This window comes from Clytia hemisphaerica, unplaced genomic scaffold, assembly GCF_902728285.1.
Source record: "Clytia hemisphaerica strain Z4C2 unplaced genomic scaffold, Clytia hemisphaerica genome assembly, whole genome shotgun sequence".
NCBI lineage: Eukaryota > Metazoa > Cnidaria > Hydrozoa > Leptothecata > Clytiidae > Clytia > Clytia hemisphaerica.
Window position 1 is genome coordinate 2,123,381 of NW_027103674.1, and position 22,559 is coordinate 2,145,939.

The 22,559-nt window shown below is 36.1% G+C and overlaps 1 protein-coding gene and 1 long non-coding RNA gene across 2 annotated transcripts; both read right to left on the reverse strand.

The window, feature by feature from the left end:
- Positions 1-1,618: 1,618 nt before the first annotated feature.
- LOC136803489 (uncharacterized) lies at positions 1,619-3,298 on the reverse strand. Its single transcript, XR_010846154.1, has 2 exons — positions 3,235-3,298; positions 1,619-2,255 (listed from the first exon to the last, which is right to left on the reverse strand). It is a non-coding gene; the product is annotated as an uncharacterized lncRNA (long non-coding RNA).
- Positions 3,299-9,867: 6,569 nt separating this feature from the next.
- LOC136803491 (probable ATP-dependent RNA helicase DDX4) lies at positions 9,868-19,155 on the reverse strand. Its single transcript, XM_067060229.1, has 7 exons — positions 19,031-19,155; positions 12,432-13,268; positions 11,999-12,286; positions 11,314-11,723; positions 10,724-10,994; positions 10,438-10,542; positions 9,868-10,189 (listed from the first exon to the last, which is right to left on the reverse strand). The coding sequence occupies exons 1-7, from the start codon at positions 19,070-19,072 to the stop codon at positions 10,073-10,075; spliced, it is 2,070 nt and encodes a 689-aa protein (XP_066916330.1). The 5' UTR covers positions 19,073-19,155; the 3' UTR covers positions 9,868-10,072.
- Positions 19,156-22,559: the final 3,404 nt, after the last annotated feature.

The window sequence follows — 22,559 nt, forward strand, 5'->3', positions numbered from 1 at the left end:
AAGTTTTAGCCTCGTTTTGGCAAAATATTGTGTCCACGCCCTTAAAATTGAAAAAAATTCAAAAAATGAAAAAAACACCCCCAGGTATTCACTCAAGGAACAAGTGTGCAAAATTTCAGCCAAATCCGACCATTTTTGAAGTCTCCAGCCTGCCCCAAAGTTTTAGCCTCGTTTTGGGACTATAACTCGTGACCACGCCCTTAAAAATGAGAATTTTGAAAAAATGAAAAAACCACCCCCGGGTTTCACCCAAGGATCAAGTGTGCAAAATTTCAACAAAATCGGACAAATTTTTTTCTGAGAGGGGGGACTTGCACCAGCCAACAACAGGGTATTCTCTGGCGTCCATAAGTAACGTAAATAAAGCCTGGAATACACGGGGACGAGGTTGGCAAGTTGGACCGAGATTTGAAAATTTTGCTGAAATTTTGGAAATAGTCAAAAATCTCAAAAAATACATTTTTTTTCGAAATTCAGTTTTTCGAAGGGTCGATTTTCGAACTTTGGCTCGGACCTCGGACCTACAATCATCCACTACATATTTGAGACTAAGGGAAGTTCCCGGTGTAATTTTGAACACCACAATTGATTTTTAAGCGCCTTAAACTACAGTTGGAAAGTAGAGTTTTAACATGAGACTTAAGACTTTAGGAGAGGATCTCAGGATTTAAAAGCTCAAATTTGCTCGAATGAGGCTTGGAATATAGCCTAGAAGCCACCAAACCCCTCTAAAATCGAAATATTGAATGGAAAAAAGTTGAAGTGCTAAAATAGCAATTCTCGCCCGAGCTTTGAATTCTGAAAAACGTTAAAATACACTAAAATCTCAATATATTTCGAGGGTGATTGTAAGTACCTCCCCCTGGTTCAAAACAGACCCTATTCATCTAGCTGGGTTTTAATCGAGCTTAATCAAACTTTTTAAGGGACCTTCATCCGAATTCCGACTATTTTTTCAAATCATTTGTTCGACAATTTAATGAATTACTAATTCGAGATTTCGAGTAAATTCCTTAAGAAATCCTTATCCGAACTGAAGTTCCATTGTTGAACTATTCGGCTTACCCGAACTAAGTTCCATTATCATCACCAAAATTGACAAAATCTAATTAAGTTAATTTCAAGGCATTATTGTCAAATTGTCACATGCGAAATTTGAAAGGAAACAGACAAGCCAATCACGAGATATAGGTGCCTGAAGAAAAATCTAGAAATGACGTCATCAATCTTAAAACAATTAACCGGTGACAAACTGTCAGTGTAATTTCTGTAATTTACTTTCCTAACTGGGAAAAATAGTGAAAGCCATTGTGCGATTAGTGATTTTTTTGTTTCGAATTTTCCTCGTCCTTTCGGACTCACAAAATTAACTAGCAAGTAGCTTTCGCTATGATGCTCCCGATGACAGGCATTTGACAGTGATTGATTGAAATTCAGAAAAGGCGAAATGCCGTGTTTATTTTTGTCAGAAATACAGTGATATTGCAAAGTATTCAATTTTTCTCAGCCATAGCTTGCACTAAACATGCCCCCTTTAATAGATACCTTATAAAGCTTGAATTACAAAGCTTTTCATGTTTTATTTCTTGGAATAATCTTCAGGAAATATTTGAATGACTTTCTTCTCAAAAGCATTTTCTTTGAAACAACAATAACAAAAATAAAAATAACAAACATATCAAAACATTAATTTATAATTTCCAAGACTATATTTTGACAATGATATAATTTTCAGCTAAGTTGTTGTCTATATCGTAATGTAATATTGTTTTGTAAAGAATACAGTGGATACAGAAGCATTCCAAAACCAAAATGATTCAAAATACAACCAAACAACAGGAACATAACATGAAATATCCTTCAGGAATTTCTCCAACAAAAGGAGTGTTAATGTCAAGCTTGTGTACCGTCAACTGCTCTAAAATGGGATTACTTGAGATAACATGGACACTGCCTTCTGGTCAGCTTTTTCTCTCTATCGTCACATCATCTTCAACAACAAACAGATCCATGTTTCTTGGACAGTACAAAAAAGATGATTCTGTGGAGGTTCGGCTAAAATGGTTGCTGTTTTGGTGTCCCATTGCACAAACATTGCACAGCTCCATTAAAAATGAAGACAATTCATTCTAATTCTTGTTCAACATTTTGAAGTCAAAACTCTTGTCATTTTTCCAACGTGTAAAACTACTTTAATGGTTAATATGGTATTTGTCATGGTGAATGAACGAAGGCTGGAAGGCAAAACCATAAAGCTGAAATAGGAATAGAGAAGAAGAAACTGTCAATAGATAATTTGTAATAAATATCCAGGTGATGTCAATCAGATCAGACTGTTTGATTACCGTGAAAAAGGGTAATCACTGGAGGGAAACTGGTATCGCATCCAAATAGTAGAGCTTTCTGGTAATAAAATTGTAAAAATTCAAAAGTCAAAAACATTTAATTTACATTTTACAGTTTGGAGGCAATGTAAAGTTTCCCTCAAATGATGCAAATTACCCTTTTTCACGGGTACCAATCTAATCTAACATTATCAAACGATAAGTGTTAGATTACCGCAACTAAATCGAACAGTCACGAAACTAAAAGATTCTGGTAAAGTTGAATTATGTTCGAACGACCCTGCCGATTCCCCGGACTCCAGGGATTTTCTTGTTTCGTGTCCGAGGATTTTAACATTACTTTTTGAGACTTACCCCGGACTGAACGCGTGGTCTGCGAGACCTACTTAAACAATTGGGCGATCACACATGGGCGTCAATTTCATCATCCCTATTCTGCCCGCTTTCATGCAAACTTAGTCGACCGTCGTGCGTTAACTCGTGACAACACGTTCACTTATCGAGCCGCGTGGTTCACTTATCTGGTAGCGCAATTTGTTTGTCTGGGGATAGAAATATTTCTTTCGTGCGACAGGGTCGTCTTCGATCAGGTTCAGTAACCAAACACCTATATATAGTTTGATTCTGTTTGATAAAATTTGATAGTTCAATTACGAAAATTTGGATCAATTGAATTCAATTGACATCGCCTGGAAATAAAACAGAAGGTTCGTTAATGGTGGTATGCAAAGTTTTTTCCAATTTCTGATAATAATTACCCAAAAGTAACAGTATAAAGCAACTGATGATGCCTGATTATACAAGAAGGATACAAAGCAAAAAGAACCTATCTGAAACATTACTTTTCCTATCTGAAACATTACTTTTGATAAAATAGTATTATACTTACTATCAAAGTTGCAGAACAGTCTATGGGATTATACCTTCTACTTTCTAAAACCACCTGGTCCCAACAACGGATTAGAATAGGTGGATTAACTTCTCTCGTTGCTCCCAAGAGAGATCCATTGTCTTCTCATTGTTACAAGAAAAATCTGTAAATGACTCTGCGCACTCCTCGTTTAGTTTTTTCATTGTTTTTATAAGAACAATTTTCCAATTTATACAGTTTCGAAAACGAATTTGTCCTATGATTCGATCAATTTTGATGATTTTGCAAATATTTTAAATCCTGCACTTAAGTTTTAGCATCAACAAACGCTAGACCAGTTTTAATGTAAATTTTTAATCTTTTGTCAATGGCAATCTTCAGATAAGTGAAAATTAACGTATGGTCTATAACTAAGAAACTATCGATGGGTCACGAATGGGTTGCATACTGGTGAAAGAAGACTGTATTTAGAATTAGGAAAATAAATTTCAAATTATTTGGCTAATTTCTGCATTGGATAGAAAGGGCTAAAAAAGTGCATTTTCTTATTTAAAATATACCACGTGATACGTAATGACCAATGAAAATGTTGAAAGTAATGATTTTTTACAACTTTTTTACAACTTATCAAGTTTTAATTGCTAGCAAACTCGTAAAAAAGTTTGATAACCTAACGAGGAGTGTTTTCTATGAGTTCTTAATCCACCTATTCTAATCCGTTGGTCCCAAGTACCAAGTTGCTTCGTTGCTTTTTGTTGTATTCCAAGCTATGACTTTGGAGCGCTAAAGACGCTAAATTTCTGTTCACGCGGTGTTGTTGTATTCCAAGCCATGACTTTGGAGCGCCAAAAACGCAAAATATCTGTTCGCGCGGTCGAGCTAGCTTAAAAGCTCACCACACAGCAATCTTTTAGTAGATGCGGTCACTAGGTTACATCGTCCCGTTTTTTCTTGAACAATTTTTCGCCAGCTCGATCCCCAGCCTCGTGAAGCAACATAGGCTCCCTTCGGGAGCAATAACAAAAAAATCACACGTGCAATTATATTCGAATTGCACTTGTTATCATTTGATTACATATACAAATATGACGGTCTCAGGCAAAACTCATAGGGTTAAAATTTAATGAAAATTTTAGCTTGAGAAAAGAGAGACCTAACTCAAGATATTAACCCTTAAAATAGCGTTTTCAGCCAGAAACAGCTATTTTGTCCACTTTTTCCACTTTTTGACTTTATTTCGCGAATCAGCAATATGGATTTTTTTGCATTTTTTTAACATTTGATTTCACAAAGGAAGTGTCTGGACGGAAATCTTAAAAAATCTTGGGTTTCACGAGTCATTGAACCAAAATCATTCTTGTCGGAAAGACGGAAACAATGAATTCATATCTCAAATGGAATAAACCAGCCGAGGCTGGAAGGTCAGCCAATAGAGCTTAGCTAGATAGCTTTAATAAGTGGGTTAACAAATGTAAGAGATGTACTGAAACAGAGTAGACTAAAAATGTTGAATAATGTACAAAATGTGAAACATTTGATAACTTGATTTAAAATTATTTAAAACAAGCCTGAGAGCTCCTCCAACCCCCCCTCCCCCCACGAGAAGATCAAAGTATACTTCTCTTTAGCATTGTAGCACTGTTTCTACGACATCGAACAATTAAGCTATAGTTCATTACTATAAAATAAAAGAGAAACATATAATAGTGTAATTAAAACTTTTTCAAACAGTGTTAATTTCATTCCAGTCAGTTATGATACATTTTTTCTGTTGGATGTAGACAATATCCATATCTGACCAAAGTGTTATACTAGAAATAAATAAGAAAATTGCCAAAACGTCAGAACCAAAATAAAGATATCCATCAAATATACATAGAAACTGTACTTTTTGTTTTACTTGATAAAACTCCAATAACACTTTAAACTAACAAGCTACAAACTTTAAGTCACAAAGCGCAAACTCCAGAAAAACACAATTTGCATCAAAATCTTTGCAAAACGTAGTTCATATTTATAACATTTCAACAGGAACTGTATTTTGGTAGACTTGGTCAAATTACAGAAACCATTTGTCAGTTGTCTGCAAGGTCAATGAGGTACGTAAAAACTGACTGCTATTCAGTCAAAGCCAAAATTTGGCAAGGTCAGAAAAACATAATTTACATCCAGTCTTCGTAAATAAATTTTGTAGTTTAGTACCGTCAAGTTACACAACATGCACACAACCATCTTGAAGACTTTGTGGGCGATCGCTTTACCGCCTTGGCGGAATAAACACACAACCATAATAAATAAATTCAACAGGGCAGCGGAGTAGCAATTAATTTCAAAATTGATCAAATTTCAAGACCATGCATTTGTCATAATTTTGCAAGTCCAATAGACCTTTTCGCCTTTGCGTCCGCCATATTGAATTGTATGCAAAAATGATGGTTGCCGAATTGCCGTGGTGAAATTCCCTTAGAACGTATGCAAAACATATGCAAAAAGAAAGTATTAAATAAAAACTTACATGCATAATTGGCATTATATTAAAGTGTAATCTTGTAGAAGAAAGATTAAATTTGCTTCTTTTGAAAACTAAAAACAATTATATTCACTCATCTCTTAGAACAAGCACTTCAAAAAACCATAACATTAGACATAAACTCAAACTGAAAAATCACCCGCGAAGGTAAAAAACAATCCTTATTCGGCTGACGGCAAATTATTCTCCTGGGAATAGAGCCGCCAAATGATCAAATCAAAACATTGAGAAAGTGTGACGTCATAATTACTGCTTTCAGTTTGTGTGTTTTGAAAGTTTGATGTGTGTACTCCGTCTTCGTGGATTTTTTTTATGGCATGAAAACAGAATATGCAATGTCTTTAAGAACAAATTCCTAAAAGGCTTTTGTTGTTCTGTAAATATTTCCTTTTGGATTAAGAAATTCCATCTTTTATTGTTCTAATGATTATAATATTTATTTATAAGATGCTTTGTTGTCTTTTTAATCTTTGTGTAAACTTGCATATGTTTTGCATACTTTCTAAGGGAATTTCACCACGGCATTTCGGCAACCATAATTTTTGCATACAATTCAATATGGCGGACGCAAAGGCGAAAAGGTCTATAATAGGAGATGTGATGTCATCATTTGGTTCCCGTCATCTGACCGACCCTGATTTACGGTCAGCAGGTAGAGTTGGAGAGTCGGAAAGCTTTTCCACTGTCGACCTCTGCACGCTCTGTGTTTACAAGTTTTCAAATCGAAGTAGCGAGCCGCATGCTAATGGAGAGTAAACCGAAAACCAGTTTATCCACGGTTTCTCAATTTCTTAATTCGGATCAGTCCACACGAATTCCCTTTCAACAAGATGTAGCTGCTTCTTAAAAGAAAAATATTTTCGACCGACCGACCGACCGAATGACCCCCACTTTTTAAAGTAGAAATGACGGGAACCAAACAATTCTTTGCGATTCGCCTTATCAGTCTGGGAAATCCTCTCAATTGCACGCTTATGTTCCGAGGGTGTAAGCGCGTAATTGCATGGTTATAATTTACGCCCGCTCCCGCCCCGGTTGAAATTGCTTAGGGATTTCAAGGGGTTCAGAATTCTCTAATTCGGGCGAAGGCATGGTTTAACGGGCAATCCATTTTTACGGAATCTTCTTCTACGATAAATTTTGAGTAAAACTGCCCTAGGCTTTTGAAATTCAACAGAGCTTTCGGAAGGAATTACGTGTCAAAAATAAAGGAAATTTTAAAGCGTGCAATTACACGCTTACCGCAAAAGAAGCCGTCACCCGTCAATCTTGCTTAACGCTTACCGCCCGTTTCAGAACAATTTCGATAAGCGTGTAATTACACGCTTAAAAATTCTGCCATTTTGATAACCGTGCAATTGCGCGCTTACGGCCTCGGAACATAAGCGTGCAATTGAGAGGATTTCCCATGACTGTTTATCAAACACGTCCAAACCAAGTCCAAAAAAGCACGATTGCATCCAGGCTTTATCAAATTTAGACAGTAGCTGTACTTTTGTAAACTTTATCAAATTCCAATAACATTATAACACCGTCAATCCCACCTAGAGACAAAGAAGAAAAATATGTTTTTATTGCAAAAACTAATAAAAAGCAGCAATAAAAAGTATCAGAAAATTCAACGTAAACAAAAACTTGAGCAAACGGCTTTAAACCTTCAAAAGATGTAGAAAAAGAATCCCCTTGATGAAAATCATGTGCTCGATTTGCCGAGTTAAAAAAATAAATGACAGAAATTGAATCTTGCAACAGATTTACACTGGAAATACTTTGGTACAACACTGACTTATCACATCTGACTTATCGCTTGAGCCGCCATCTTGAAACACATTATGATCTGTAAAAACAACACACGCTAAAAGTACCCAAAAAGTTAACCCGATCGGAAGGAAGTTTAGAAATCAAAGTGAGATCGATCGGGAAATCGGATTTTTTTTTTGCCGTCTTATGATGATGGTGATGATGATGATGGAAGAAAATTTTACCTATTTGAATGCTCAGCTTAGGCTGACCAAAAACTGAAACACTGAAAATTACATGCCATACTTTAATCGGATTAAATTTCGCGAGTCAGATAGATTTAATTTGGCGAATACATGTTTTTTTTTTTAAATAAGCAAGTGTATGCCCCTTGGTCAGGCTCGTGTATGCTTAAGTTCTCAAAGCATCCAGGCATAGTTTATGCTTATTATATGCTTATGATTCACCCCCGAGCCAAGTTTTTAATGAAATTTCTGAAATTTTGTAAAAATTTGTTCAGATTTTGGGAGCAGTGGAATGTAGCTAGCCGTGGAATGTCTTATTTTTTTTTACTTGACCTCTACTAAACCTTTTTAAACAGATAAAAATGACCCCTTGAAAAATATTTTAGGCTGGCATATATGCTCATGTTATGCTTAGGAATTCTGCAAATCTGAGCCTTCATATGCTTATAAAAAAAACATGTAAGCCTGAATAATAGCCAATTTTTTGCCACAAATGGAGACTTTGGGCTAGTTTCTCCGCAGAATATGCGGGTTTTGAAATTTGGGGTGGATTTAATTTCTCAAGTCAGAAATCTCGTGCGTTTAAATTACGCGAAATTAGCAAAAATTAGCGAAATCGCGAATGTTAATCCGATTTTGTTCTCCAGTCCTACCCGAAAGAATCTTGGACAAAGACCTGCCCCTGAAATTTAGGGAAAATCAAATCCTCATACCATCATGGGTCTTTCACAGTTCGATGACAAGCCAGCACACTCAGCGAGTAAATTTGATCCAATTATGATTTTCAATGCCATCTTTTTGTTATTACAAACTTGTTATTTGCTTTTTATTATGCTGAAAAATACAAGAAGCGAAATTCATTCCTTACTAATTGTATATTGTTAACATACATGAGTACTACAAAAAATATGGGCCAGTAAACATGGCCAGCTTGATTTACAGCTTAGCCGATTTTTATTAAAAATTGATTTCCCAGAAACTGATATAATCATAGATAGATATATATAATATATAATTTCTGTTACTGTCAGAAAGTTGTCCAACCTTAAGATCCAAACTTTCTCTAACATCTCACTTATTAGGAATGGATTTTGAAAAAGGTCAGTTAGGCAGGAGGGAAAAGTTTTAAGGGGAAGGGGAATTAAAAAAATGATTTTTCAAATGCTTAATTAATTGTTATTTCTTATGAAGAACTAATAACCTAGGGCAAGCAATGTATAATTTCTTTAAATATTACCGTTATACAATCTTGCATAGATAGAAGAAAATCCTTACCGGAAAATAAACACAATTCAAATGCATGATATGCACCATTGCAATGTCAGAAGACCCAATAGCTGATTGGTTGTATGCGATGTAAAACCAGTCAATATTGGGTCTGCTGTTGGGTCCGTGGAAGACATCGTAATGGTGTATATCATGAATACTTGACACCAATAGACCTTATCGGAGTTTTTGATTTTTCTAAAAAAGCGATGCATTGTGGGATTGTTTCGAGTGTATGACAATAGAATTCCCTCGAGTAATTCCAAGAGATTTCTATTGTAATACACTCGAAACAATCCCACAATGCATCGCTTTTTTAGAAAAATCAAAAACTCCGATAAGGTCTATTGACGCTGATAACAACTGAGAGCGAATCTATAGACAAAGACTATCGGATATCGTTGTAAAATGATTCAAGAAATAATCGATAGGGCTGGACGTTATGAAGAATATCAAAAGGGTTTGCAAAATTATAAAATAAAACCTAGGTGGCTACTAAATAAGCATAAGAAAGACTATATAAGAATAAAATAAATCTTTGAAAATAAATCACAAAAGTTCCTGACTATTTACACCTATAAGAAAACAGGTCTGAAATAAAAAACAGATCAGATCTGAAATCGAATGTCTTTCGTAGTATTTTATCTTTACGGAAGGTTCTCTGATAGAACTCTTTTTCAAAAGAATTACCAAAGTATGAAAGATATTCGAGTTCAAGGTTCCTATGCAATCGTAAAAAAGTTTCCGATTCTAATATATCGAATCAAAGTCCAATACACGAATAGTATCATCAAGTTTTTGTTTTCGTTTTTAGTTTCTATAGTAACAACAAACCAACTGTTTCTTGAATATGAACAAATTTTTTAAACAACGTCCTTTTGTACACCACTGCTTAAAATTCTCACCCCTTAAGGTGCTCTCAGCGGCAAGGATAAAGTTGAACAAAAATAGAATGCAAATTTGATGTCAAGTTACTGAACCAAACAAGTCCAATTCTGTTGCCAAGCAAAATGCATAAACAAACGTGAGTGACAACAACCTTATCCATATGGCGACGCTTTTTAACCTGCATTTCTTAATCCCAATCATCTTCTTCAGCAGCGCCACCGCCACCACCACCGGCTGCAGGTGTTTCACCGCCACCCCAGCCATCATTGTTACCCATGGCGTTGAATTGTCCGCCACCGCCACCCTGAAAAAAGGATGGTATATGATTCTAAATGCTGGTTCCTTCAACTTTCTTTAGAAAGAAATATTCAAGTTATTGTTTTCTCGTAAGGAAAATTTCTCTTTCAACCCTCCCTTAAAACCGTTTCATTAGCAACAGAAATTATTTTTACATGTGATAGACTATTCTAGCTATGCTTTATGGAAAATGATCAAATCTTGAATTCTAGGTGACAGCGTACTTCTGTGCCTCTGACTAAAACTACTACTTACATCACGAGTGTCTTTGGAAGCGAATCGACCACCTTTTGGTCCATAGCCTGTACCAAGTGCAGTCTCAGCAACTTCTTCCAACCAGTCAGGAACTTCTTGCTCAGCCTACAAAAAAAATCAAGTCAATTGAATGGAAATTCCTGACATGAAATGATTCAAATGCGGCTAGAAAACTACTGGTCAATTTATAAGTCAAGTAGTGACAACACATTTGTCTAAATGACAAAATCTCTTTCACGCCAAAAAATATTAGATAAGCTCTTAACAAAGAATAACAAATACTTACGTCAGCTAAGGTTTTGACAAGTGCACGAGCTAACCCATCATCTTTTCCACGTGTAAAAAAGGAAATGGCTTTTCCTTTGTTACCAATCCGTCCGGTACGACCGATTCGATGGATATATTCTTCTATTTCATCAGGAAGATCATAGTTGATAACTTGTTTAACATCAGCAATGTCCAAACCACGAGCGGCAACTTGGGTGGCAATAAGGACTGTTTGCTCACCTCTCTTGAATTCTCGCAAAGCTTCCTCACGTTGTTGTTGGTAACGATCCCTGGAATTTCAAGGTAAGTATTAGATGCTTCCTCTCTTGAATTCGACCTTAGAGGGACTAAACGTTTAGAGAAACATTCAAATTATAGAGGACATTTTATGCATTTTCAAGCTGAGGGGGGGGGGGCAATGTCTTAATTCAAATTAAAGAAAATTTGAATTAGGGAGAGTAGACTGTACAAAAAAGACGAAATCTTACAGAAAATATTGATCAATTTTAAAGATTTTAAAACAAATGAGGAACTGTCTCACATTTCTGCTTTGAAAGTTAAGAATGAAGATAGTAAATTGCAATGAGAAGAGAATTAACAAATACTAACCCATGGATACTTGTTGTTGGGAATCCATTCTGACATAAATAACTTGCTAAGAAATCAGCCAATCGTTTCGTTTGCACAAAAACAAGATTCCTGTTGGTTCCTTCATTGCCAAGAATGTCAACAAGTCTATCACGCTTCCCGGAATCCTCTATTTCTACAACTTTCTGCTCAATACCAGAATGTGTACTACCAATTTTACCAATAGTTATGAAAACATATTGGTTAAGAAAGTCACTAGCAAGCTTTTGAATCTGCTCGGGGAATGTTGCGCTAAACATGAGGGTGTGCCGTTCTTCTTTTTCAGGCATATTGAAATCTGAGACAATCGTTTTTACATCTGGCATGAAACCCATGTCAAGCATTCTGTCTGCTTCATCAAGAACAAGATACTTCAGGTTTTCAAGTGTGATCTAAAATACAAGAAAGTTTTCAAAAATGAGTATTTACTGGTATTTATATTATTTATTTGTTGATATATTGAAAATGGAAAACATTGTTAATGTCATAAGTATAAAAAGTGAGATCTAAATCGCTATAAAAAAGAAGCTTGCAAAAGCATGCAGTTTCTTAAAGTAATCGTCAGCCGCGCAAAATTATTCGAATCTGATTGGTTTAGAGGAGTGTGATTAATCGTTAAATTAGCACCCCCGGCTATTAGGTATCCGAGAGTAGTAAAAAATCTTACTTTTCTACGACCCATAAAATCCTTCAAACGTCCAGGTGTGCCAATTAAAAGGTGACAACCAGCCTCAACCTGGCGCAACTGATGTGCAACACTGACACCACCATAAACAACAACTGGTCGAATGCTGGTTCCATGAGAGAATTTTCGTGCTTCATTAAAGATCTGTGTTGCAAGTTCACGAGTTGGTGCAATTACCAAAGCAATAGGTGCTTGAACCTCACTTAACTGACTGGTGAACTCATCTCTATGTTCAAGTATGCCAGTCAACACAGGTAAGAGGAAAGCAGCCTAAAGAAAAACAAATCTCTTGATTCAACTGAGGAAATATAAATAATAAAATTATTCTTCCTGGTTGAAACCTAAATAAGAATTCGAGAAAGAGATGATTACTTTTTTAATTATAACCTTTATCAAAACATTTAAACACACTTACTGTTTTTCCTGATCCAGTTTGGGCACAAGCCATCAGATCACGTTTTGCTAACACAGCCGGGAGGGCATATTTTTGGACAGGTGTTGGTTTAGTATATTTAGCTTTCTTGATGTTCTCTAAGACCCCAGGTGCAAGACCAGCCTCTTCGAAACTTCTGACAGCAGTTGGCATCTCTCCAGGGCCAGTGATTTCAACAGGAATATTATCATATTGATCGAAATTGATTCCTTGAGCAATTGTTTGGAAAATCTCTTCTTCAGCCTCTGATGGTTCTGGGGGTACATATGTAACTGGTGCTGGTTTGTCTGGATCAACTTCATGAAGAGGTCTAATGGGTTCACCATTTTCATCAACCTCTCCAGTGTCATCTCCTCCACCAAAACCACCACCTCCAGCTGCATCTCCATCACCACCTCCAAATCCACCACGACCGCGTCCTCTGCCTCTTCCACGACCACGTCCTCTACCTCTCCCGCGGCCACCATCTCCATCAGAATCTCCACCAAAGCCACCTGAGTCATCACCTCCAAAACCACCAGAGCTCCCACCGAAACCTCCACCAGAATCGTCTCCAAAACCACCGCCACCACCGCCTGAACCAAAGCCACCACCTGAACTTTCTCCACCAAAACCTCCTCCGAAGCCACCACCATTTGAGTCATTGTTATCAGATCCTCCAAATCCGCCTCTTCCCCTTCCTCTTCCTCGGCCACGTCCTCTACCTCTACCTCTTCCACCTCTGAAACTACCACCGCTGTCATCATTATCATTTGAGTCACCGCCAAAACCACCTGAGCTTCCACCTCCAAAGCCACCTGAGCTTCCACCACCAAATCCCTGAAAAGAGAATAAATATGAAATGATATATTTTCTGAAAAAACAAACAAACAACTGATGTTTGAGAAAAAAAACTCCAGATTTTAAATCCTTAGGTGGAGTTTTGGCTGATAAGAGAGTTATGAAATAATTAGCACATTTGAGGAAAATGATCCTGAGAGCAGAGAAGTTTTTCCTGAAAAAAAAAGGGGCCATAGTGTGCAGTCGTCTGATCCCCCCCCATTTTTATGGGTAAAAACTATTGGTCACTACTTAAACCCTGAAAAAAAACCATATTTGCAAATCTTTGTTCACAAATTTACTATTTTTATTTGATCCCCCATTTGATTTGGAAAATCTCCTACCCCCTATAAAGCACTCTAATCCCCTATTAACAAGCGATACTTTTATGGACCTACTTGGTTATCAAACTAATCAGTGAACATTGAAACAATGAAACACATAAGAAACTATCAACACTATTGAAAAATATTTTTGAAAAAGAAATAAAAAAGCTATTAAGTGCTTTTCTTTATGAAAACCACTATCAGAAAAATGCACAGCTTAATAAATAAGGTTTCCAGAAAACTCAAACCGTCGCGCTCTACCGTGACATTTTTCTTTTCTAATAACATTGATCTATGCTCATAAATAGTGATTCTTATAGATAAAGATTCATTTTTCAGCCAAAAAAATAATAAGTGTTTACAGAAAACTCAAACCATCGCGCTCCACCGTGACATTTTCATCTTTAAAAAAAACTAATAAAATAATAATAATAATAATATGGCTAAGAACATTGATGTATTCTTATTAAAAGTGGTTCTTATAGATAAAAATGCAATTTTTGAGCCAAAAAAATTTTTGCAAAAATCTGGTTGAGCCATCTTTTAACTATGACTGTACCCTACTTTCATGTTAAAAATCAGAAAATATTAATGATCCAATTTTTCACAAAGTCCAAAAAACCTGTTTTTAAGCTGTTTTTTGGCCCAAATTTGCCCAAAATATTTTTCCCCGAAAATTGGGCTCCGTCACATTCGAGGGTTTATGGTCGCCAAAAATCAGAAAAAACTAATGAGTCAATCTCGAGAAAAGCTGGTAACTAACTAACTAACGAACGAACACGGGTTAATTTATAGGACCTCCACCCCACCGGGGTAGGTTCAAAAAGGGGGGTTCACACCGTGAGGGGGTGGTCTATGTGCATAATGTTTCCAAATATTTTATTCTGTACTAACCCAATTTTAGAGTTTTTCTCCAATTTAAAAAAAAGACAACTAATTCTTTTAACAGTAATTTCTGAAATGTACATCCTAAACAATACACTTTTAACTTTTAACACAAGGATCAAATTTTCAAATGAGCTCGACTTTTTGGAGAAAGAAGAAAAGCTAAATAAGCCCACCAAGGCCTCAAAATTATTTAGCTTTCACAATGCGTTTTTATAAATATACAATGCAATTTCTACTTTTAAAGAATAATTTTTAAGCAAAGGAACAGTTGTATTCACTTAACCCTATTCATACTAGGTTTTTAGGGGCGGTTTAAAACTAGGGGGGAGGGCTTTTCCTGTACCACCCCTTAACTTTTGATCTAGTGGGTCTTTTTAGATGAGGCCCGGAATCTTTAAGTTAGCTAGTTTTTGTTCCAAAATTTCGTTAGATTCGTTGTTCCAACTAATTGATGAACTTCTCGACTCTCAACTAATGTCAAGCTGTAAATATGGCTCCGCCCCCCCCCTTATTTAATTTGGGGGGGGGTGTAAATCTAAAATCGGTCTAAAAGTGGGTGGGAGCTGTCTCATTTTTTAAACTCAGGGGGGGGGGGCTAAAAAAGTGGGGGGACCTGAAGGGCTGCACTTAAGTTCTGGAGGCTATTTACAATAATTAAGAAATTGTAAAAATATTTTTTTGTTTGGTTTTAACGTTCTGTTTTTAAATATTCTATTGTTTTATTTTTATCTGCATGCAAGAGGGGGTGGTACACACACCACAAAAAGAAGACATTCCATTGTTGTGAAGCGATTCGAATGTTTTGCTTTGTTGACATCTATTGTTGCGAGCGAAGCACTTTAAAATGTTTTAATTTTGATTTGATGGCGATTTGATCACAATAACCTTCTATTATTGAAAAAGTTAGGCCTCTCAGCACATTTCAGAGGGCAATTAAGAACTAAAGGGTGCATATTTTTTCTCAATCAGAACCTTCTTATATGTTTTTAAAAATATATATCATTTTTCTTTAGATTTCTTTTAAGAAATATTAAAAAATATATAACATATTGAAATTGAAATAATTTGGTGCCGAATGATTTTTCTTTTCTGGGACCTGAACCTTGAAAGTACTTTTTGCAGGGACCCGAACCTTTAGATTTAAACTGGGACCTGAACCTTACTGAAAAGTGGGGGGACCTAGAACCCCATTCAGAGCCATGTAGTAAACGTGTCAAATTTTCGAAGTAAGAAGCGTTGATTGTCAAAGAAATGATGCTGAAAAGTCAAAGACACAGTTTTAAGGAGAATTGGGAGAGACACAAAAATCCCTTGTTTGCTGGTTTAATGAAAGACATTGAATTTTCCTTGTTTTATTATGGAAAATATTTTTCACAAGTATTAAAGAATTTCAAGTTTTTATGCATGCATTCATTGATAAAAAGAACTGTTTGGTTTCACGAACGAAAGTGCCGAAAGCTGAATATATTTGGCTCGTGTGTTGAGTAGTTTTGTAATAATTTCTTTTATATTTCAGATTTAATTTCACTAACTTTTTGGGAGAATAGTAAGAGCTCATCAGAACATATTTTTTGCATTTTCCTTTTGTTAATTCTGAAATTTCAGTTCTTTTCAGCTGTTTTGTTTTGATTTTCTCACACCGCTTACCCAAATGTTAACCAATTTTTATTTTAAGTCGTCCTAAAGCCTCCTCCAACATTGCATTCTCGACAAAAAACATCAATTTTTTCCAAGGAAAAGTGGGTTTTTAAATTTGCAAAAGATTGACACTGCAACTACTTCTTCTAAAAAATGCTAATTTTCACGAAATTTTCAAATTTGAAACATGCTAGAGGGTAAACATAGTGGAATAGCAGCTAGACGAAAAAAATTGTGAAAAAAAAACTTTCATTTTTTGGGCCTGCATATTATTGTCAATTTTGCTTACGCGCATGTGTTTGTCAAAAGAGTCGCACTCCGCTCGCTCTGTGCGTAAATATAACAGACATAATTAATATCCAACCCTTTCCAACTATAGGTTTGCAGTAATTTGAACACATTGAACATCAAGAACTTTACCGGATTTTCTTGGTTCAATGACTGTTCAATTTGGTTGACATTGCCTGGAAAGTAACATTGTCAGGGAATAAACGACACGTCTGGTGAAATTTCTTAGTGTCACCGACTCTAACCCCCCACCCCTTTGCCTCAATTTGACTTTTGTTGTAGGAAGAATCAATATGTGAGTGACCCCTAAACAAGATGGTAAGATTAAATAGATGAAAGAGTATTTCACTGATGGTTATGATTTTTTCACAGAACATAGTTGAACTAATTTAGTCTTCGAAGACATGATAACTGTTTGAGTACTTTGTTTGTAATTAATTACTTTCAATAACTTCCTCGATAACCATTGACTTCTTCGATAACCAGTTGATTAAATAGATACCTTGAAAAAACCAAAAATATTGAACCACAAAAAGAAGCCATAAGAATCATCTTTAGTACTTCCCTGCGATTTTGAGTGTGCTCGCCTGGGTTTCCTCAAATAACCCATAACAAGCATTCTGAGCGAAAGTGGTTTTCGCGCGTAAATCCTGCGTTTTTATTGGACGAGATAAACTCGGTTTTAGATTCCTTTGCTTTACTACAGGAAACATATCCGACACAATCGAAGGTAATTAATATGATTGAAAGTGATTGTAATAATAATTGTAATAATAGTAATCGAAACAATTAAACAAATCAAAAATGGTCAAAGAAAATGCCATGATTTGGAGTTGAGTGAGATTCCCAGACAATCTCAATCAAACAGAATCGATGATTGCACCAGTCAAACCAAATCAAACGCAATTGACCAATTAAAAGTCAATTGTCAAACGCAGTTGAATCTCAATCGAATATTACCGCAATTTTCAGATTCGCTTGACATTGATTGCGTTTGATTCCGGGTACAGACATCATATTCTTTTTGAAGTGGTTAGTGATCAGTGCTCACGATGCTTTCCGGCAAATTCAAAAGAACAAAAGCATTACGGGTAATCAAATTTTGAGCCACCATCACCAGATCACTAAGCTGATACCAGACGATCTCAATCGAACGGAATCGACAATCGAACCAGTCGAACAACAATCAAATATTACCCAGAATTTTGACGTTCGATTGAGATTTGATTGCATTCGACAATCGAATTTCAATCAGTCAATTCCGTTTGATTGAGATCGTCTGAGTATTCGATCACCGATAGAATCGATAAGTGGTCACTGATCACCTTCAATTATTACCGATCATTATTGATTCATAGTGTCCTTCAGAGTCTCTTCCCCCCATGCCTAGAATAAAAATTTTCCATCCCCCCTCATTTTTCCCCACCCTGCCTCCAAAAATTTCTGTCCCCCCTTCAAGCATAAAAAGCTGTAATTTGATGAATTTAACACTTATTGTTTTCCCTAAGGTAGTTCTAATTCAAGAATAAATGGAAAGAATGGTTGTTTTTAAACCGTAATAATTCTGGTTGATATAAATGAAAGAAAAACTAAGCATATGCTATACATCCAATTAATCACAACATCATCTCATAAAACCAGATGTTTTTCAATTTTGAATTGATTTTGGTGAGTTCCCCATACCTAGAATGAAAATTTTCCATCCTTAACCCCTCGCAGGCAAAAACGCGTTCGTTTATCTCCCCAAACAATTTTATACACTCCAGTCAGTCAAGAACAAGTGCAAATTAGAATACCTTCGGCCTCTCCTACATAGGAGAGTATCTTAAATTGGATACAAAAAAGTATCCAAAGTAGCAATCAACATCCTAAACGTCATCCTAATTAGGATACTAAAAACCAAAAAACCTGTATTTTTCACCAACCAGAGACATCCGCCCCATCTTACCACTTCCAAGATGTAAATAATAAGCAAATGAGATTGTGTACTGAATTTCATTGAGTTTGGCGGAATGCAAAACTATAGCCCAAAACCACTAGCTAGCTCAAAATGTGCTAACTAGCATACGCAAAAGCAAATTACTTGAAATTTTGGTCAGTGGTGCAAATCTTGATGAAAAAATCCAATCGCGGATCAAAGCAGTAAGGATGTACCTAAATCTCAAAATTAGGATACAACTCTCCTGAGTAGAAGAGATTGCCAACAGGTATCCTAATTTGCACTTGTTCCTGACTGACAGTGGAGCTCACATTTTCCCGGGCTATTTCTGAGAAGTTTGAATTACGGGAAAGGTGTATTGAAATATTTAAACATCAGAAGTTCACGTTTCCAAACCAAACGGAAATGGTTGTGCAAATACAATCAAACACATTACATTCTATTGGTTCGATCGCGATTTTCATTTGAACTTGTTCAATTGACTCTGTCTGGATTACTGGAAAGGTGTAATACCTGGTAATACACCAACCCTATTAGATAATAACTAGAGCCCCAAAGAAAGACTCTTTGATCCTTGTTATTTCGTTTCATAAAGTAATTTGTTAACTATATACCTGACAATAAAAACATGTTTATTCGATCGACAAAAAGCTTCCTACAATGCAATAAATTATGGAGCTTACCGTGTTTCCTGAGGATGTTCCTTCATCCCATTCGTCAGCCATGTTGTCGTATTATTAGCAGTAGAAGCTTATTTTTTACTTTTCAAAGTAAATTTGTGGTAAAAAGTCTTTACAATTTTTTGAATTTGGGAAAATCCCACACGTGCTTTCTCCGAGTTGGAGAAAAGAGAAGAAGGGTTTAGAATGCGGGACCACGCTGGTTTGATGGAAAAGAGCTCGTGGACGCACGCTCTAAAAATTGATAAATAATACGCCCATGAAGATTTCTTTAAGAAGCGTGTGACAACGGACAAAAATGGCACCTGTGAAAATTCGAAAATTCCAAGAAATTTCAGCAGGATCTAAGTGGGGGTGGGGGTGGGGGTTGGAGCAGATGCACATATCTCAAGATTAAGGCTGTGTTCGTCTAGTAAAGATCAAGATAAAAATTAGTGATCTTAGATTTTAGAATTTGCTTTTCATGAAAAAGTATAGCTCGAAAGCTGTGGATTTTTTTTGTTTTTTTGCATCTTTTTGAATTACGAATTATCATTACATCATATTTTGATCCGCACTTTAAAAAATGGTAGCTCTAGTTGCGATTATTATTTTAACCACCTGAGCTTTTTATTATAGTGATTTGTGGTCTATCCTGGTCTATCAGCTATCGTGTTTTTATAGACTCTGGATGCTATTGTGTAATATGAGGTTTAGTTGCTCTTGATATATTTTATTCTAATGTTACAATGTCTTCATTACTGTAGGCAGTTACATCAATATGCCTTCTTACCTGTCTTTAAAAATATAAATAAAAGTAATCACAGAAAAGGACGCGAAAAAAAAAGACATAAGTGTGAGAACAGAGTAATCAAACTCGTTAGAAAAAGTACCATTAGAAGTCATAAAAAATCAACCTGAATAAATGCAATCGAAATTCCAGTGAACTTCATAATTCCCCAAACAACATTTCATTACTATCTCAAACTCCCATCACATAAATTTTACAATTACGTCAGAGTAGACTACGCTCGCCACCGAAGAGGTTTATTTGGAAAGGGTAATTATATTTTATTGTTCGCTTCTTTTTTAAAGATTCGCCGGGTTGGAAAAGTATGAATTTCTTTGTACATATTTTACCTACCCTAAATATTTAGGAGGCTGAGTTTTAAACGAATCGTCAAGTTGAAACGAACGATAAATGTATCAAGGTCTGTTTTATTTACCCCCTGGTGAGTTAACAAAAGAGACTTAACTCGATGTTACAATCCAATTATTGAAAGTTTGTCTCGGCCTTTTTATAATGAGCGAGACATACGTTCTCTGATTACGCAATTTTCATATTGACGTTTTCGAGGCATTTTGATGTAACTGGTAGGTTTGTCTTTTTTAATGAAATTTTAATTATAGTTTAGTCCGTCCAGACCCGATGATCAATCGAACTTGTCGAACCAATCGAACAGTAGAACTAATCGAACTCCATCGAACGATTAAAGTTCGATTAAAAAAATTAATCGAACTCTAAGATTTTTTAAAAGATTGTGAGTGTTCGATTAAGTTCCATCAATGGGTTTCGGTTCGATCAGTTCGATAAACCAATTTTGTTCTGTTTTGTTCGACAAGTTTGTGCTGCTCCGCCACCGTATATTAGCTTCTTTTTAAAGCCAAATTCGGAATGTAAGTCCAGGTAAGTCGGGAAATTACTTCCGATAACGGATTACACACTTTTCCTGTATCCTTTTAGCGCCAGAGGCGGTTTGTTGGGGTGTAGTATTCCGCCACTCGGCCGCGCGCGAAATCGCAACAGATGAGGGGCTACGAACTTTATTCCGGATAGACAAATATCAATATCCGAGTACAATAAACGTCAAGCTGTTAAGTCTGGTAACTGTCGAAATGGCAATCGCGTGCCAGGACAAAGTTTTTGCAAACGAGGGAAGATACGAGGATTTAATATCATCGAACTAATCGAACTTTTTACTGACCGAACTAATCGAACTGCTATTACTTCAAAAATTGTGAGTGTTCGATTAGGTTCGATTAATTTTTTTAATCGAACTTTAATCGTTCGATGGAGTTCGATTAGTTCGACTGTTCGATTGGTTCGACAAGTTCGATTGATCGGGTCTGGTTTAGTAGGATACTTTAAGTTTAATACTTATAGCCCATAGCCATACTTACTTAGCCGTATTGATTGGGCTATTCCATTTTAAAACCATTCAGGGGTATTAATGAACTTTTCCAGGGGGGTCTGAGCTATGATTTTACATGATTTCTACTTTTCTTTACCTTTTAGAAAATTACAAGGTTGTTTAATCAAAACGCAGCACAGGCACCTTATGCTTCACTTGTTGCTCATCATTTGAAGTAGTAATAGAGATGACACTTTCTTTAAACAGTTAAAGAAAGTAACTTGACTTACTTGACTTGACAGCATAGGTCCCCTTTGCGACTCTTCTGACAAACTGCCCATTTCAAACGGTCTTTTGTGTTTCGTTCCGCTGTCCTGTGAGGAGTGGCAATCTTGTGTCGGCTCTGCTGATCAGACATCTCTTTGGTGGTCTACCTCTCGGCCTCTTATTTGGAAAATCTTGCTTGAAGCGTTGTTACACAAGTGATGTGTTTTGATCACTTCAATGATTGTTTTTTAGGACTGTGTCATTCTTCGTATGTCTACATTTTCTGATTCTGTGTCACGCCTCGAAACTCCTATTATTGACCTAAGGCATCTCATTTCAAAAACGTTCAGTTTGTTTTCTTCCCTTGTAGTCAGAACCCATGTTTCTGAGACATATATAGCGATTGGGAGGATAAGTGCACTAAAAATTCTAATTTTCAGTTTAAGGCTGATGTTTCGCTTGCTCCATACATTGTTTCGCAGTCTTCTGATGCGAGGGTGATTCTTCGGTCAATATCAATTTTAACGACTGGGACTGAACTCCCTAGGAAAACAAAGTCACTAATATTGTCGATATTATTTCCTTGGATAGTGATTAGAAAGTAAAATTTTTTTTTTACAAATTAACGACCAACAAAATCGTAAAAGAGCTTGTCCCATCCAATGGGATAGATATAGGATGGCCCGCAAGAATGGCCTGTGGGCGGCCGCCAATACGCCCTCAGAATATAAATTAAAAATTGGACGGCAAGGTATAAATCGGTTTAATTGAACCAATCAAACTTCATCGATCTTAATTGAACTGATCGAATCTCAATCGGATTCATCAAACTGCGATCAAACTGCGATCGAACTACCGTCAACTACTCTTCCCCAGACGGTACTAATCGATAAATTCGATTAGCGAAGTAATCAATAATCATTGGAGTAATCGATAATCATCGAAGTAATCGAACGACCATTTATTAATTAACAATCGAATTTCGAGTACCAAAATTTCAAAAAAATTGCGAGTCTTCAGTCACTTTCTTAACAACCCTTCAAAGACTCGATAACTGTTCGAGTACTTTGATTGTTATTGATTACTTTCGATAACCAATTATATGATATATCTTTAAGAAAAACCAAAAAAGTGACCTACAACCTAAAACCAAA

Coding starts and splice junctions, on each gene's coding strand:
- LOC136803491 (XM_067060229.1), bottom strand. CDS start 19,072: ATGGCTGACGAATGGGATGAAGGAACATCCTCAGGAAACACG. Junction 10,543..10,723: donor TTGTCAAAACCTTAGCTGAC/GTAAGTATTTGT, acceptor TTTTTTTTGTAG/GCTGAGCAAGAAGTTCCTGA. Junction 10,190..10,437: donor CTTCCAAAGACACTCGTGAT/GTAAGTAGTAGT, acceptor TCCTTTTTTCAG/GGTGGCGGTGGCGGACAATT.